At 31.2% G+C, this 18,826-nt stretch overlaps 1 protein-coding gene across 1 annotated transcript in view; it reads right to left on the bottom strand.

The window, feature by feature from the left end:
• LOC145279611 (uncharacterized) overlaps positions 1-18,826 on the bottom strand; it is a 330,448-nt gene that overhangs the window by 73,449 nt on the left and 238,173 nt on the right. The window contains exon 11 of the mRNA XM_080130805.1: positions 12,744-12,863. Within this exon, the coding sequence (XP_079986931.1) occupies positions 12,744-12,863 (120 nt within the window). The remainder of the gene's footprint in view (positions 1-12,743; positions 12,864-18,826) is intronic.

Here is an 18,826-nt window from a genome sequence, read left to right as displayed (position 1 = left end):
ATAGAAAACCACTGTAAATCGTAATAGATAGAGAAATTGAACAGTTCTGCATGGCTGATCACATATCGAAGGAATATGAAAAATCATGGATTATATGGAAAAATGCGCGCATGAAAAGTAATATTCTTAAGATTTTATTAAACCTGGAAAAGTAAAGGGCAAGAAATTCAACCTGGAAAAGTAAAGGACAAGATATTCTAGTAAAGTAAAAAATAAGAATTTTTTAGACTTAAAATATTGCAGCTAAAAATAAAATTTGAATATTGATAAATATTTTATTTATTATTTGCATATGTTGTTGTTTATTGTTGAGTTAGAAAGAATTAAATGATCCTAATTATGATATAATAAAATCATTAATTTTTATGTAAATTATAAAATTATTAATTCCATCTACTATCTAACTAATGAATTAATTTTATTCAAACAATTTTCACTACATAAATATATGCAAATAATAGGGGGGAAATAAGTTCAATCCAGCGACTGACACCCTTTCTAACTCAACAATAAACAACAACATATGCAAATAATAAATAAAATATTTATCAATATTCAAATTTTATTTTTAGCTGCAATATTTGAAGTCTAAAAAATTCTTATTTTTTACTTTACTAGAATATCTTGTTCTTTACTTTTCCAGGTTGAATTTCTTGCCCTTTACTTTTCCAGGTTTAATAAAATCTTAAGAATATTACTTTTCATGCGCGCATTTTTCCATATAATATGAAACCATCTGCTGTTGTTGGAAGCATTAAAATTATACACAGAAGAACGGGGGAAAATAAGACATTGCAAATAAGCAGCACATGTATTTGGCAACAATGTCCTCATGAGTGTATATTTTGCCTATATGAAGTGATTAGTACAACTAAACCAAGAAGTAGCTCCATGTATCGTAGTATCTCTGCAAATCTTAATTACTTCTGGCCGTTTTAGATTCCTCTCGGCCACTGAGCATAAGGACCTAATTAGTGGTAGTTCAGGAGTTTAATTAACGATTATGTAATACTTCATTAGAATTCTTTCCACAAGTTATCGGCATGGACTAAATGAATCGTTAATTTAATAGAATAATTCATGTAAACACAAATGTTATAAAAGAGAGCAGTTAAATAGATTGTGTCAGATAAAAATTCTAATTCTTACTACATAATATATTCATCATATTTGTTGCCTAGCACAAATCTGTGGAGATTACGATTTGTCATGTTATTAGAAAAAAGTTTGAAAAATGAGTTCTTTAATTTTTGCCTTTTCTCATTATTCAAGCAGTCTAATTGTCAATTTCGATGCTTACTATATATATATATATATATATATAATATATATATATATATATATATTAAAAGACTGGCCTTGATAAAGAATGGAGGCTACTGTCGCCTGATGAAATCTTTTTAGATTGAAACAGTAAATTAATTGTAACGACAAATTTTGTTTACTTAAATTGAATAAAATAGTGTATATATCTTGCTAGATTCAGCCACTCTGAGTCGTAGACGACGAAACACGTGTCAGTAGATAATTATATTTTAAAAACTAATATATATGCCGCTCCCTATGTGCGGTACCAAATTGGTTAAAGGGAAAATTATTCCCAACTCGCATTTAGGTAAAAATGCACTTTCGTAAATAATTGAATTCATTCAAGACGTATCGCAAAAACAAATAACATATATATATATATATATATATATATATATATATATATATATATATATATATATATATTCCATGTATATAGGGCCCATTATAAAAGGACAGATTAAACAAAAATAGAATTAACATATGTGGAGAGATTATATTTCATCTAATAGAATTTATTCAGGCTTCATTGACATAAACGCATGTTACATGCAGAGACAACGTATATATACTTTCAGATTTTAAAATGGAAATATAAATATCAATACTAATATTAATAGATTAATCTTGAGTAGTTACAGAAAAGTGTTGAAATGGCGAAAGTGAAAGAGGGAGTTATAAGCATATACATAGAAATGCTGAAAAAGGTGGAAGGTATGAGAGGCTGTTGGGGAGAAAATGAGCAATGAGAAAGTGTGTGAGAGTAAGAGTTGAACTTATTATCAGAAAACTAAAATGGAAGATGGTGAAAGGTACAGATTAAACTTAGTACAAAAGAGGAAGGCAAGCAAGGTATCTGCTGTATGGGTAGAAAGGGGGGAGCTACAAGGTGTGTGTAAATGGACAAGTAAGTTGAACCGAGTCATATCTAAAATACAAACAAAACCGTTTTCAATAAATATAGCGTTTTACAATACTAGGCTTTTGGTGAAGCAAAGTATTTTGAAAGAATCCTAGTCTATGTATACAATATGACTTTCTCCTGGTGAAACTTGATGGATTGTTTGAGGTGAAATATTGATTCCTTTATACATGTCTTTTCATATTTGTTGCCACTGTTGCCCAATAATTTCCTAATTGAATAACACTAAGGTTGACATAAAACATCCTTGAGATGGTGGTTGTATCATTGAAGGGAGGGGATGCTACTATATGACTACTGATGATATTAAAAACTATGAACAGTTTGCAGTCTCCAAAACTAATGAACATATATTCACCAAATTTTACATGAAGAACCCTTGGGATGCTACCAGATTTGGAATAAAAATCCCGGAGATGTTTAATGAAATAAATTAAAACTATGATGATTAAATAAAGCCTATACAGATCTCCACTAGATCTTGAGCAAAAGTTTCTCTTTGAGCGATAGTAATCATCAGCCATAAGTACTATGCAATTGTATTTATTTCCACAACGATCCGTGGCATAGTAAATAGTAATAATCACCATAGATGTATAAAGTCAGTGAGATTCTTTAAGTTAGACCGATACAATATTGTTTCTGACATATTAATATTTGATCTTGCTTTGTGGAAATTTTCAGTCTGTGTACATCGCATAAAAGAAATTCTAATCGTTTTCATCGATTACATATTCCGCCCAATATGATAATTCTTTCAGTAATAGACAGGGATCAGCATTAATTTTCATTGGATAAGCGAGTTTAAAAATTATTTAATCCATGAAAAAATTTCGATATTTAAATTAATGTTGATCTATTTATATAAATCTGTAACTGTTTGAATAAATGAAGTCGTAGTTTCTCTTTGAAGTTATCTCCCTTTGGGTTTGGAACTCTTCTTGACAAAGATTGCGATTGTAACAGACACATAAATATTAAATAGTTGTGGCATATGGCCTTAGAAAGCACAATAGGAGCTCCATTAACTTGTGTTTGCACTATTTTAATTAAACATTTGGTTGTATAAGAATAAGAAGGAATCAGTTTTAAGTGTTTTCTTAACAGCCAGCAGCCAATAGTTCAGTTACAGATTATATCGTTACAAAGTCACAATTCGACCATGCATGGAATACTGTTACCACTTCTGAGCTAATGCGTCTACTGTTAGTTTCTCACTTTGAACATGATCCAAAAAAGAGTTTCAAATCAACTAGGTTCCACACTATTGGCCATCTGTCCCATTGCTGCAATGTGATACCCCTGTGCCTATTTTACAAATAATTTAATTCATAGCACTTTTGCACCTTTGGCGTACATACTTCCGACTAATCTGCCAAACACAAAAATCCCACCTCTTCAGTGTTGAGATCCCTAGATGCCGGAAAGTCTTTTACTGTAATCGTTTTTTCCTTCGGACTGCTAGACTTTGGAAGTTCCTGTTTTCTACTTTCCTAAATGTACTAACCTACAGACGTTTAAATGTAATGTGAACTAACATCTTGCTGCTAAACTCCCTTCAATTCCCTACTAGACACGATCCCAAATAGTAGCCCCTTACGTCCAAGTGGCAATGTGCTTTGTTTGGAGTGAAAAGGAGTAAAAAAGTAAAACGGTCTTAATTGTGAGTAAACCAGTTCACAATAAAAAAATGAATTGTGTTCGATTTGCCAGCAACACAAAAACGAATTACAAAATCTATTTGTAAGAAAATGAATACTAATTAATAAAACTATATAGATTAGATAAAAATAACTATATAATAGTCATCATTCTATAATGCAGTGGTTCTAAAACTTTTTTACATGATGGCAAACTATTGAGCTATTTAAAATTTTTGTGGCAAAAAAATGAATATTCAAATGAATATTTAACACTGCTTACCACTGTTTACTTTTATGGAAATTCCAAATATATATATATAAAAAAAATTAAACAAACGATTTATTATAAATTGTGTCTTTTGAAATTTATGCATCGGTACCACGTAAGTAATTATGTGTGAGTTGGTATTTATTAATACAAACAATGTTGGTTGATATGAAAAAATGGAACGTGTGCTTGTCAAACGAACATGACCACAAGTGAAAACAGTAGTTATTATGCTGGCTAATATTTTGAAAACTAATTTTTTTGTCCCAGTTTTAAATGCGATATTCATTTTCAGCAGAACTGAAAACCTTTAAAAGTCCTCATTTTAAAAGTTAAAAAACAAAAAGTAAAAATTGACTGAACTCTATACTAATTTTCTTGTAATGCAGACATTTTATTTTTTATGATTCTTCAAATGGGACTTCCTTGTGAAAGCACATTGCTGAAACATTGTTTTGGATGTGCGTAAGAATGTAGAGTTTGACATTTCTAAATTGTTGATGAGCTTCTGGTTTTATAGACAGAGAGGAAAGGTCGCAGTACACAGGGAATGATCCACAAATACTTACCTGTAACAGGTATCAGTTTGAGGGGGTTCACTAAAATGTACCAGAAGTGACAATACAAGTCAAGTTTCTCATTGAATTCACACCATTTGTCAAAAATAATTTGTAAGACGTCAAACTGATTAGTAGCAGTGTAATTAGATTTTCGATTGTAATTCCGACCAACAAAAATATAAATGGAGGCAAAAATACTAATACAACTAAATGTATTTTCAATATTCCAGATATGTTTTCATTTGAATAGAACAGTTTTAACACGATACCACATCTTATATTATACACTCCTGATTAAAAATTTAATTTTTCTAAGGATAGATTTGAAACTCCTCCCACTTAAGTCTACCAATACTACAACTTAAAAAGATTATGGAAAAAAGCTACATTCCAAACATTTAATTCAGAAATTTACATTTTTATAAAATTACGCATTTTACACTTGATCAAAATTATAAGACTAGGAGTATAAATTGTTTTTTATTCAATTACAGATTAACAATTACTGTGTCACTATGCCTAAAGCAAGCACACTTACCGAAGTTGAGCGGGCTTGAATTCTAGATTTCCATAAGCAAGGTTTGTCACAGTGGGCGATCGAAGGTAAATCGCAGTAAAAACTGTGATTTGCAACTTTCAAAGAATAGTGAGAATTATGGAAAAGCAAAATATAATGGTAGGCCCCCTAAAGTTTTTCCTGCACTGGGCAGGAGAATAAGACTGGTTGTGAAAGACAGGCGACTTTATTCTGGTCAAATTAAGGCAGCCACAGATGCTGATTACAGTCCAGTAACCATAAGATGACACTAACGACAAAAAACGCATAGTAAATATAAAGCATAAACAAATTCCTCGTCTGCTTTCACGTCACAAGGTGGACCGCTTAAGGTTTGGTCTTGAATATCAAACATGAGACCTTGAGAAGTGGGAGAAAGTCCTGTTTTCTGATGAGAAAAAATCAATCTAGATGATCCTGATGGCTTCCAACGATATTGGCATAACAAAAACATACCTCCTGAAATTTTCTTCACACATTATAGTAGTGAAGGGTCCTAATGGTATGAGGTGCCTTTTGTTACAAAAGGACGATGGAGCTCTAGGTAGTGCAGGGTCGTCAGACAGCAGTTGGTTATGTTAGCATGCTACAAAAAGCATCATTGATGACAGAGGACCATCGTTTGTATGAGGATGGATGGTTATTCCAACAGAATAATGCTGCAATCCATGCTGCACGACGGGCCTTGATTTTTCTGCAAGGAAATGGAGTCTATCTCTTGGGACATCCTGCATGCTCATCGGATTTAAATCTAATTGAAAATGTTTGGAGATGAATAAGAAGAGATGTTTATCGAAATGGCAAACAATATTCAACAAAAAATGAACTTTGTAAAGCCATCTTCAAAAGTTGGAGCAACATCCCTAGCACCTAAATGGAAACACTTATTTCTAGCATGCCTTAAAGAATTTTTGAAGTCATCAAAACCAGTGGAGGTAGAACTCATTATTTAATTTGGTTGTTGAATGTTTTTATACACTTTTCGTACAATTTCATAAAATTTATAATCCTGGTCTTATAATTTTTTATTTAGTGTAAATGCCTCATTTGATAAAAATGTAAATTTCTGAATTAAATGTTTGGAATGTAGCTTTCTTTTTTCCATAACTTTTAGGTTGTAGTATTGGTAACCTTCAGTGGGAGGAGTTTAAAATCCATCCTTAAAAAAATGTTTTTTTTTTTTTGTTTTTTTAAAAAGATTTTTGATCAGGAGTGTATTTTGTAATTTGGAGGCTTTGAACTAGCGTTCTCATCTTAATGATTATTTTAACAACGTTTTGGCCGATATAACCTCCGATTTTCTTCAAGTGTATCATGTTGAACCCAGGAGTCAGCAAAAGATTTTGAACAGAACCTTTTATTTAATCCACAGAGGTAGCATGCTCTTGTCTCATCAGCCATGACTGGGTAGTAGTCCTAAGTACTTAGCAATTGTATTTATTTCCACAAGGACCCATGGCATAGTAGATAATGTATTTGGTAAAATTCAGTTCTAGAGGTTGAAGGTTCAATCCTCAGTTCGGTCGATACTCAAAAAATATAATTGTGAATTATTGAGGACTTCTACCCAGTCCTGGTTGATAGAAGGGAGGCATGTTATCTCCATGGATTAAATAAAGAGTTCTTGAGTTCAACAGAAAGATTCTCGAGTTCGACAAAATACATCTGAAGAAGGTCGGAACTTACATCAACTGAAGAGAATAAAACTCAAGATGAGAATAGTAGTTCGATGAATCCAAATAACACGAATGACCAGATCTGATGGTTTTGTATTTTTTAGATGACAATTGATAAGTTGAATTGTTCAGATTACTCTTCTCATCTTCAATGTTATTCGGCAAACATTTCCACAAGAACCGTAATCAAATCAAATTTGTCCCACACGTCCAAGTCTACTATATATCAAGTTTCAAATATGCAAACCAAAAATCGACAAAGGAGTTTGGTATGGACCGTCCTTCAGACATATAGACAAGGTCAATTATATATATATATATATATATATATATATATATATATTTCTTTTTTTTTAACCAAAATAAAATCTTACACTGTGTTTTTTTTTCTGAGGAACATAAATTTGTCTCTGAAGAGTTATTTGGTGAATTTCCACTATTCAACGAAACACGCGTAAGACAAACTTTATTAACAATAAAGCAATTTGAATGTGAAATAAATACATCTTTGGCTTTGGAATGTTAGCTAACGATATATATATATATATATATATATATATATATATATATATATATATATATGTGGATTTTTTTAACAATCAATTTTAATACCTTTTAAATGGTATTATATTGATTATTGTACCAAATAATTTATTTGAAATGTTAATCAATTATATGCCAATCGTAATGGATTAAAAAAATTCTCTTCCCCCCATTTAAAAAAAAAATCTTTTATAAAGGTAAAAAGTTCAAGTTCAGTGAATATCTTTTGTGACTTCAGAGCATAAATATTGTAATAGTATAGTTCACAAATATTCTAAAGATCAAATTATCTCTGTTGGTAATTGTTTTCATAAGGAATACAGTACAATATTGTTACGTTCGCGACTAACAAGTTGGCAAAATTATGTCTTTGCTGCACTTTTAGCCAGTTACTCATCAGATGCTCACCTTAAAAACAATAGGAAAAAACTTTTACTTGAATAATTCAAATAGTCAATGCATTCAACAAACTCACTCAATTTTCTCGCTGACAATATGCATTCGTTATGAAAACAATAAATTACTAACGGAGATAACTTGATCTTTGGAATATTTGCAAGCTATTCTAGTACACACACACACACACACACACATTGAATGATATCTAAACGGACATGTTTTGGTTCGCATGAATGCTTATTGGAATAGTTTAATTTTGAATGAAAGCTGATGTTTGTTTTTATAATTTAAGAAGTTTTAAACAATTTGAAATTGTGATAATGAAAAAAAAGGTAATTTATTGGCTGCAGTAGCGATTACAGACGACCACAGTAACAGCGCAGTATATGGTTTATAGTTTTGAGTTTGTTAGGTTTATAAGCTCTGTGCTGATTGATGTAAACATTCAATTTCTCTTCTGGCTTGACCAATCACAGGCCATCTCTTGGGTGAGCTGAGCATGAAACATCTATATAACATTAGCAGGTTGCCTGGCGTTCCTTAGTTGCAAAATACGCATAAATATTATAGTTTAATTCATACAGAAACTGAGACATATGCATGCGAGTATTGTTTTTTTTCTAAACAGTTCACTTTGAGCTGAGATCAAAACCAAAACCTAAAGACAGTGAGTCAAGTACAATAACCATTAGGCTAGCTTGACACGATCTTCAAAATTGTTTACAAACCTACTTATTCTTAACATAAGGAATATACCATTTGAACGACTCACACATAGACACACACATATATTTATTTATATGGTCCAGACTTCAACACTGGTGTATGGTACACGTTCTTCATAAGTTAGTGAAAGAGTTGATAAACAGATAAAAATCGTATGACTTCCATGTACCGATTTTCTAAATTTGACCCCTTAGTGGTTCTTTTTTGGGTTTTTTTTCGGATGAAAACAGATTTAAACATTTTCCATATGTCTGAATACCCTATATACCAAATTTCAAGCCTGTAGATCAAAAATTTGTTGAGTATATAGGTTGAGAATTCTCCTCACGCACACACATTCTCACTTTTATAGAGGTATAGATTACATGGAAGTTCTAACCCTTTTGCTATCGTCCATACTCATAGACTTCTTCTACTATTAACACCATTCTCTTTTCCATTCTTTTTATCAACACGTTACATAAAGTTGATAATCCCTAAAATATGCAGCCTTTGACAACCTCGTTAACGTGTTAATAAAAGGAAAATAGAAAAGAGAAGAGTGTTAGTAATGGAATAAGCCCATAAGTATGGACGGAGACAAAAACATTAGAAACTCCACGTGGTGTTAAATGAATGTCTGGTTATTATGAAATAGAAAAGTGCTCATTCATAAAGAAAGAATGAATACCCTGTTTTTAAAAAAATGAAGTGTTAATTTATGAAGAACGCATACTATACACCAGTGTTGAAGTCTGGACCATGTAAATATATGTGTGCGTCTATGATAGCCATGTTGAACCCCAGGACTGGATGAGAAAGGAGGTTTTGGTTTGATCCCAAAAGATATTATAGTTGGAAGAAATGTTAGTATCCTGGCTGCGAAGAGGAGGTAAGCCGTGTGTTAACTATTTTTATCAACTTCTATCACATACTCAGTTCGCCTGACAAATGGCGTCTGGTTGGTTAATCCAGAAGGAAAATTGGATGCTTGCACCAATCAGCGCCGAACTTATAAACCAAAGACAGATTAAAAATTAGAAACTGCAAATTACACTGCTGCTGTGATCATCTATAATCGCTACTGCTGCTACATTGTTTGTATGTATAAAATTCGAATAAACATCGCTCGAGTTTCACAAATAAAAAAAAATGAGTTTAAATTATTACAAGAATTAAGTAACAAACAAAGCAAAATCGAAAACAAATATTTTAGCGTGATGTGACTATTTTTAATAAAATTAGTTATTTATACATGAAAGAATGTGCAAAGCCAAAGATATAAATGCTGTTTTTTTACGTGTGTGTTATGAAATAAATTCAATAAAGTTTTATCCGAAAAAGTAGATAGTAATATCGAACTATGTAATCTGGTATTCCCATATTCTTAGGAAGAGAGCTATTTATTATTTTATTTTGAACATCTCTATGCTATGTAGAAGAGAATAAGGATGTTGAAATGAAATGATTTGAGTGTGTTTTGGGTGTTTTAAAAGAATTTCCCTTAATTAAGAAAGGACCCGGTGTGAATAGAAAATGAATAGTGAGTGAAAGTAATTGCTACATTCTCTATAGAAGATGTATTTTGGAGAATCAGATAGGTCGGATTAAGTGTAATAATATTTGTATGTGGAAGAAATATAGACATGTTTGCAAAACATGCAATATGTGTAATATATTAGAATTTGGTATTAAGTCTATAGTTGCCAAAGATAAAGTGGGTGGAACAACATTATTTTATTATATAGATGATCATTAGGAATTCAGTGTGATCTACAATTACCCAGCAACATGAGATTTTCTTTATGTGATGTTACATCATAAAAAATTTTCTTTGTGATGTTACATCATAAAAATTTTTCTTTATGTGATGTTACATCATAAAAATATTTTCTTTATGTGATGTTACATTATAAAAAATCAGTCGATACAGACGATATCTCGTTTTAATATCTGAAATTGTTTATCGATTTTTTTCTATACATGTGGTATTTATCGAATTTCTATTAAAACTATTCTATTAGAACAGAACGAAGATAATCAATTCACATCAGAGTATTTCATTTTGCCTTCGGATCTATTGTGCAAGGATTATGTTGTTTCTTTTTTTTTTTTTTTTTTTTAGACGTGTGCTGATTTTTCTTAGACGTGTGCTGATTTTTTTTTTTTAGTAAAATTTTAAAGTTTCTATGTTTAAGTAGATTGCTTAGTTTTTTTACAAGTATATTATCAATCATCTCAGCACATAATAACAACTGAACTAATAATACACCCCTCCCCCCACACACACACAGGACCCTGTGGCGATTTTATACATTATACAATAAATATCTGTAAAAAGTTGAATATCTAGTGTAGCATCCGGTCCTAGGAACATATACCACAAAGAATAGTTGGAAATAAATCATTCGCCATCTTGTATGACTCGGTGACGAGCAGAGAACATTTTCTATGAAAAGGGCACTTTTAAAACAGGAGTAAAAGGAACTGGTGCTTGGGCATCCATCTCTGCACGTTCCTGTTATAACTATGCAATTCCTACATCTACATACTTAGAAAATGGAGCTGTTAAACCTTACATAGTGATATGGGACAAGAAGGAGAAAGAAGCAACCTTAGTAGAAGTTAGTTTCCATAATGATACTGGGTTAAACAGAGCCGAGAGGATGAAGATAACGAAATGCACGCAATGAAAAGAAACTGGAATCTTAGGAAAATATTCATCATCCCAATAATCAAAGGAGCAACTGGACCCATGAAAAAGAATTTTGAAAACTACGTGGCGAATATACCCTGTGAACCAAATGCAAGAAAGATACAAACAATTGCAGTTAAAGGAGCGGTCAGAATCTTAAAATGATTAGAGTGTCTGAAATAGCGGATGAATATCTAGCCTCTGGTAGAATGCTCTATCCCCAGGAATAACAAACTGATAAGAAAATTAAATATATGTATTTAAATGAGTGGGGTCACCAACAATTGTTATGGTTTTTTTTTAAATGTTTATATATATATATATATATATATATATATATATATATACAAAGCTAAAATGACGCATAAAAATACATGCATACATTCTAAAACTTGAGCAATCATGTGAAAAACTCATGAGGCAAAACTCGATTCAATTCGTCCGCTATGCTTCACTGCAGATGACAACTCCAATATCAAACACTTGCCATAAATCGTACGCATCAGCAATCAAACATTGATCATTTTCAATCCTCTCATAATATTTTTCATCATTTAACTGCCAATACAGCCATCTCATTAACCGTTATCCTTGAGTGACTTCACATTTTCGGTTTATTCGGTGTTTAACAGTTTCTTATACATTATTAGTGTTTAATTATACATTATTAATGGACGATATTTTGTACTCAAGATAAACAAAATCTAGTAATTGTTCAATGCTATTGCTGTTGATAGTGATTTGCCGTATGGATCAGTTGTCATGCGTTTTGTTTTGTTGTGGATAGAAAGTCCTACTTCTTTTTATGCATATTTTACGAAGTAGTCAAAGGAATTTCTGAGAAATGTTAATGCAATGTCATCAGCATAAGTGAGATTTGAAATAAGTTGATCATTTATTATGAACCCTGGCATACAATCGGAAAGTGACCATGGTCAAGTGGTTAAAGACGTAGACTGACGACCTATGTGTCTAAAGTTCGAATCCAGTTCGTTCTACAAAATCACTTTCACTTAGGATGTTAGCAACCTTCACATGGACCCTTCCCGTGAGTATTCCATGTCTTTCTAGAAAGAATTCTGACTAGAATAATAATCGGGGAAACTAATGCCAATAATATAATCATTGGATTCATACGATATGGCGATGAACATGTTATCTCTTTTTAATCACTAAAACTAGAAAATTACCTAATTTCCATTTTTAAGTTTTATGCTATTTCATAAGGTAAAGTAAACAAGTTTTCAAGTTTAATATCATGTACAAGTTTTGATGCTATTTCAGTTTAGCCCGTGTACAGTAATGCTTTCTGTTGCTTCATTTTGAAAATATGCAACTCTATATATTTTTTCCATGTTAGTCGAAGGTGGCTTTGCTTATCAAAGTCCGTACAAAATGAGTTCAATGCTTATCAATCGAAGATAAATATTTGCTGATGAAATAAAGAAAAAATAAAATTTCTTTTTACCTTGAAAGTTTTTCAATTTTAGTCTTGATTGAATTGATGGAACACAAACCAAATGTCTCTCCAGTAAACCCATCATCTTTGCTTGTGCAACCAGCGATGTCCGCATAACCGGCGCTTAAACTGTACAAGTAAAAAGAAGACAAATATAAAAGGTAAATAAAATGAAAACATTTGAATTTTCACAATTTCAGAAAAATACTGAATCCGAAATGCTTTTTGGGCATAACATTTTTTATAATTTCCGTAATATAGGATAATAACATTTTTTATAATTGCCGTAATATAGCGTAATAACATTTTTTATAATTGCCGTAATATAGCGTAATAACTTTTTTATAATTGCTGTAATATAGTGTAATAAATTTTTTTATAATTGCCATAATATAGTGTAATAAAATTTTTTATAATTGCCGTAATATAGTGTAATAACATTTTTTTTATAATTGCCGTGATATAGCGTAATAACTTTTTTATAATTGCTGTAATATAGTGTAATAAAAATTTTTATAATTGCCGTAATATAGCGTAATAACTTTTTTTATAATTGCTGTAATATAGTGTAATAAAATTTTTTTTATAATTGCCGTAATATAGTGTAATAAAATTTTTTATAATTGACGTAATATAGTGTAATAACATTTTTTTTTATAATTGCCGTGATATAGCGTAATAACTTTTTTTTATAATTGCCGTAATATAGCGTAATAACATATTTTATAATTTCCGTAATATAGTGTAATAAATTTTTTTATAATTGCCGTAATATAGCGTAATAACATATTTTATAATTGTCGTAATATAGCGAAATAACATTTTTTATAATTGCTGTAATATAGTGTAATACATTTTTTTATAATTGCCGTAATATAGCGTAATAACATTTTTTTATAATTGCCGTAATATAGCGCAATAACTTTTTTTATAATTGCCGTAATATAGTGTAATAAAATTTTTATAATTACCGTAATATAGCGTAAAATCTTTTATAATTGCCATAATATAGCGTAATAACATTTTTTATAATTGGCGTGATATAGTGTAATAAATTTTTTTATAATTGTCGTAATATAGCGTAATAACTTTTTTATAATTGCCGTGATATAGCGTAATAACATTTTTTATAATTGCCGTAATATAGTGTAATAAAATTTTTATAATTGCCATAATATAGCGTAATAACATTTTTTATAATTGGCGTAATATAGTGTAATAATTTTTTTTATAATTGCCGTAATATAGCGTAATAAATTTTTATAATTGCCATAATATAGCGTAATAACATTTTTTATAATTGGCGTAATATAGTGTAATAATTTTTTTTATAATTGCCGTGATATAGCGTAATAACATTTTTTATAATTGCCGTAATATAGCATAATAACATTTTTTATAATTGCCGTAATATAGTGTAATAACTTTTTTATAATTGCCGTAATATAGCGTAATAACTTTTTTATAATTGCCGTGATATAGCGTAATAACATTTTTTATAATTGCCGTAATATAGCGTAATAACTTTTTTATAATTGCCGTAATATAGCGTAATAACTTTTTTATAATTGCCGTAATATAGCGTAATAACTTTTTTATAATTGCCGTAATATAGCGTAATAACGTAATATAGCGATGGATTATTAGATTTTTTTTTTTACTCACATTCACTCCTACCAAGGCATATCGCCACTTGGACGTAAGGGTTACTATTTGGGACAATACCTAGAAAAGATTAACAAGATGTTAGTTTACGTTACATTTAAACTTATGCATACCAGGAAGCAGGTAGCAGGAAGGAATTCCAAGGACTAGCTGTTGGAGGGAGGAAACTATTAGAGTAGAAAGCTTTCTGGCATTTAAGGACCTCAACAGTGAAGGGGTATGATTTTGTTTCTAAGCGTGTTTTCGGGGATGTGCATATCGTGGGGACACAAATGCAACGAGTTCCTCGGCACATTCCATTAAAATACTTGATAAAACAGGCACAGGGATGCATCATTGCAGCAATGGTACAGGGATTGGAGCTTCGTTTACAAAATGGGACTTATTAGATTGAAGATTCTTTTTTGGACTCTATCCAAGAGGGAGGGAGTAGTGCTAGATACACCAACCTTGCCTATCACTACTCGGAGAATACTCCATGCATAGGCGAATAGTGGCTTTGTAGAGGTATAGGATACTCTCAGGTGTGAGTAGTTTTCTAGCACGATAGAGGGAACCCATCTTCCTTGCAGCAACCTTCGCAATGTCCTCAATGTATTTGTTCTGGTTCATATTTCCTGTGCCAAGGAATTTGAAGGAAGAATTCTCAGGTAGAGTGTTATTTGTCATAGATATTGGTGGTTGGAGAGGCGTCTTGTAATTGTTAAAGGAGAGCAGCTTAGTCTTAGCATTAAATGTTACCATCCATTTATAGCCCCATTCCACTTCGGTCTGGACGTCATTTTCTAAGGATTCTGCCATTGTCTTAGATTTGTGTACATCCGTTCTTCCCTCATGCATGTTATAGAGAGTTGTATAAGTTAAATAAAAACAAAACAAAAAAAAAAAAAAACAATATTTAGTAAGAGTTATTATATTCACAGGATTAATTTCCAAAGAATAAAAAAAGAAATTAAAATGTCCATCGTACATCACGATGGACATTTTAAGTTCTATTTTTTATTCTTTGGAAATGTATTTAAAAGATTCTATCACATTATTTGGATTGTCCGAACTACTGTTCTCATCTTGAGTGTTACTCCCATAACTTTCCGACCGATGTAATCTCCAACCTTCTTCATCTTGTCAAACTTGGGAATCTTTTTGTCAAACTCTTCAATCTGCATAGAATTTTGAATGGAACCCTTTTAATTCACGAGGACCTATGACGTAATGGATAAAGTACTAAATGAATTCAGTTGTAAGTGATACTCATCTGGCGGAACAAGATCATGCTTTCCTCCATGCATTAAATAAAGGCTTCTGTTTTAAATTCCGATCAGATTTTTGAGTTTGACGAAAAAAGTCAGAAGTTGCACCGGCTGAAACGTTGTGAAAATAGCCCTCAATATTCGAACCCGGCAACGAAGCTATCCTTGACTCCAGATATATATATCCACTATATATACATATATATATATATTTGTTGATTTTTATTTTTTGCAATAATGAAATATTCGGTATTAACGTCACCTACAAAGAATTAATTTTCCCGTAGAAATATCGCCCATATTTTTAGGACATAAATAAATAAATATATATATATATATATATATATATATATATATATATATATATATATATATATATATATATAATTATTTATTTTTATTTTATGGTCCGAGGTTCGATCCCTAATATAGTCAAGCTACGCTGATGAACTGTAAAGCAGCGAAACATGCGTACATAGAGTACTGTTTTAAAAAGTAAAATGAAAATAAATATTATATATATATATATATATATATATATATATATATATATATATATATATATATATATATGCGATTGTGTTGAATTCTCGAAGTTCATGATAACATCGCATCTGACAAACCGCTATTCGATTCTAACTAGCCATTTTTTTTCTTTGATGTTGGTGCTTGTTATATATTTTCAATTCTGTTTAATGTTTTATTCTGCAAATATATTTTATCCTGGTTGGAATATTTTCGCAAGGAAGCTACCTTTCTTTTCAGCAGCAAATGCAAATTACAGACAGAAAGAAAATAATAATAATAAGACTAATGCATTCTTAGTTTTATTACTACTGACTTATATTTTTTATTGTGATAAAAACCTGACATATATATATAAAAAAGGTAATATCTGAAAATATAATTTCGATCTTATATCAGGTTATATATATAGGAATGTGCAGAAGGGGGTGGTGGTGCTAGAGGTGGCCAAGCACCTGCTCTTTTTATTCCTGTTTTAAAAGTGCCCTTTTCAGAGGAATTTATTATAGACCTGTACCTCACCATTATTATATTTTTGCCGTTTTTTTTCACTTGATCACCTGTCGTGAAAAAGTTCTTTGCACATCACTGTTATAGTATACATATATATTTCATAAATATTTACAGAAAAATCACCAAACCATAATCATTTTGCTTCCATTAACTCTACTAGCTACTATGTGCTCCCTCTGCTCACTAGATGTTAAGACGAATATATGTTAAACTATTTTAAATTATTTTTCAGCATATGAAAAAATATTTATAAAACTAAATCTTTAACTTTTCTTACATTTCTTACTTTGTTCAGATTTTTATCATGATCACAGAAAGGATACTGTACCCCCCCCCCCCCAAAAAAAGGGATAGAGTAATACATATGAACATATTATCATAAAAGCAGGACGGACTCTATACTACCCCAGGAGTAAGTAATGCCTGGGATGATAGTCTCATAACAAAAGAACAGAATTTCTTTGGCTTAAGTCTTAAATTTTCTTGAATAAAACTAATATGAGAGATTTTGATTAAAATTGGAATAAACATTCTATACGGAAGGTTTAATATCATTATATGTTGATTTTAATCTTTATAATTAGATATAAAAGAAATTTTACCCGTTCATTCAACTAGCATATTTTTATCATGATCACCAGTGTCATCAATGTAATTTTTTTTTATATTAATGCAGTAAAACCGTATTTTAAGTGAAGTATTCATGTGATTCAAGCTACATTACACCCGAAGTGCAAGTCTATCTCGCACATGTAAAAATCTGCTGTTTGTGAAGCAAGTGCAAACCAATATAAAACGCAGTTACCAATATTCCTATTAAAGGGATTTCTTAAGTGCATCTGGCATTATTGATACAGAAGCAGTACTCAATAAACAATGGTCAAAAGTACTTTCCTCTTGAAGCACTGGTTGAACTTGTATATTTACAAATTTCTTAATCAATTTAACTTGTATGGTATGGATATTGTCTGTTATCATGTGTATAGATTCTCTGATCTCTTAATTATCTGTCTTTGATCTATCAATTAACAAATATTAGATATGTTATGCTGCATCTAATCACTTTATCCGAATTCTTCACTTATGCAGATTGCATCATGGCTGATATGTTATCTTCTTCATAGCTAGAATCTTTCAGTTTTTTTTTTAGATATTTATTCACCCCAAGCAAGGTATATTGCCACTTGGAAGTGATGGAGTACTATTAGGGACACTACGTGCGAGATATCTGTTCACATTAAATTTAAATTTCTGCATGTCAGTACAGTCAGGGAAACAATAAACCACAAGAGAATTCTAAAGTCTAGTAGTCCAAAAAAAGAAACTATTAGAGTAGAAGGCTTTTTGGCATCTGTGAACCTCTAGAATGAAGGGGTGTGATTTTGCTGGTGTTTTGGTAAGTCGGGGTATTTACGTCGAGTGGGTACAAGTGCTGCAAGTTCGTCAGAGCACATTTCATTAAAGTACTTGTAAAGCAGGCATAGGATTGCAGTGATGGGACAGGGGTTGAATTTTGGTAGATAATGTGGAACTTATTAGGTAGTTTTCTTTTAGATTTTGTTTAAGAGGGAGAAACTAATGGTAGACGCAGCAGATGTGGCAACAATATTTGATGCATGGGCGAATGGAGGCTTTGAAGGATACTAGCAGGTGTGAGTACTTTACTAGCACAGTAGGGAGATCTCACCTTTTTTTTTCAGCAGCCTTAGCAATGTCATTAATGTATTCTTTCCCAATTCATGCTGTGTGTGAATGTTATGCCAAAGAGTTTGAACACAAAACTCAAATAGCATATTATTTGTTATGGAAATCAGTGGTTGAAAAGATTTATAATCTTTACTATTATATAAAATGAATTTTTTTCTCTGTATGTCTGTGAGTTCGTTCCCCATGGACTCGAAATCGGTTGGATCGATTTTTATGAAATTTCACTCACATGTACATTATGTGTCTGGCAGTGTTCTTAGATAAGTTTTGTATCAGAATGTCTTCGATAAGTACCAATAATCGAAATAATCCAACAAAAGAAGGAAAGGCGACTTTGACCAAAGTTAATACCTTACATAGCCTAACATCACAAGGGCATTTGAGAAGTTTTATTACCACACAAGCAGAAAGGCCCGACATATAAAATCAACA

Source organism: Euprymna scolopes, chromosome 7 (genome assembly GCF_053919585.1).
Source record: "Euprymna scolopes isolate OS-2025 chromosome 7, ASM5391958v1, whole genome shotgun sequence".
Classification (NCBI taxonomy): Eukaryota; Metazoa; Mollusca; class Cephalopoda; order Sepiida; family Sepiolidae; genus Euprymna; species Euprymna scolopes.
The sequence above is the reverse complement of the archived record's forward strand: the minus strand, read 5'-3'. Positions and strand labels throughout refer to the sequence as shown.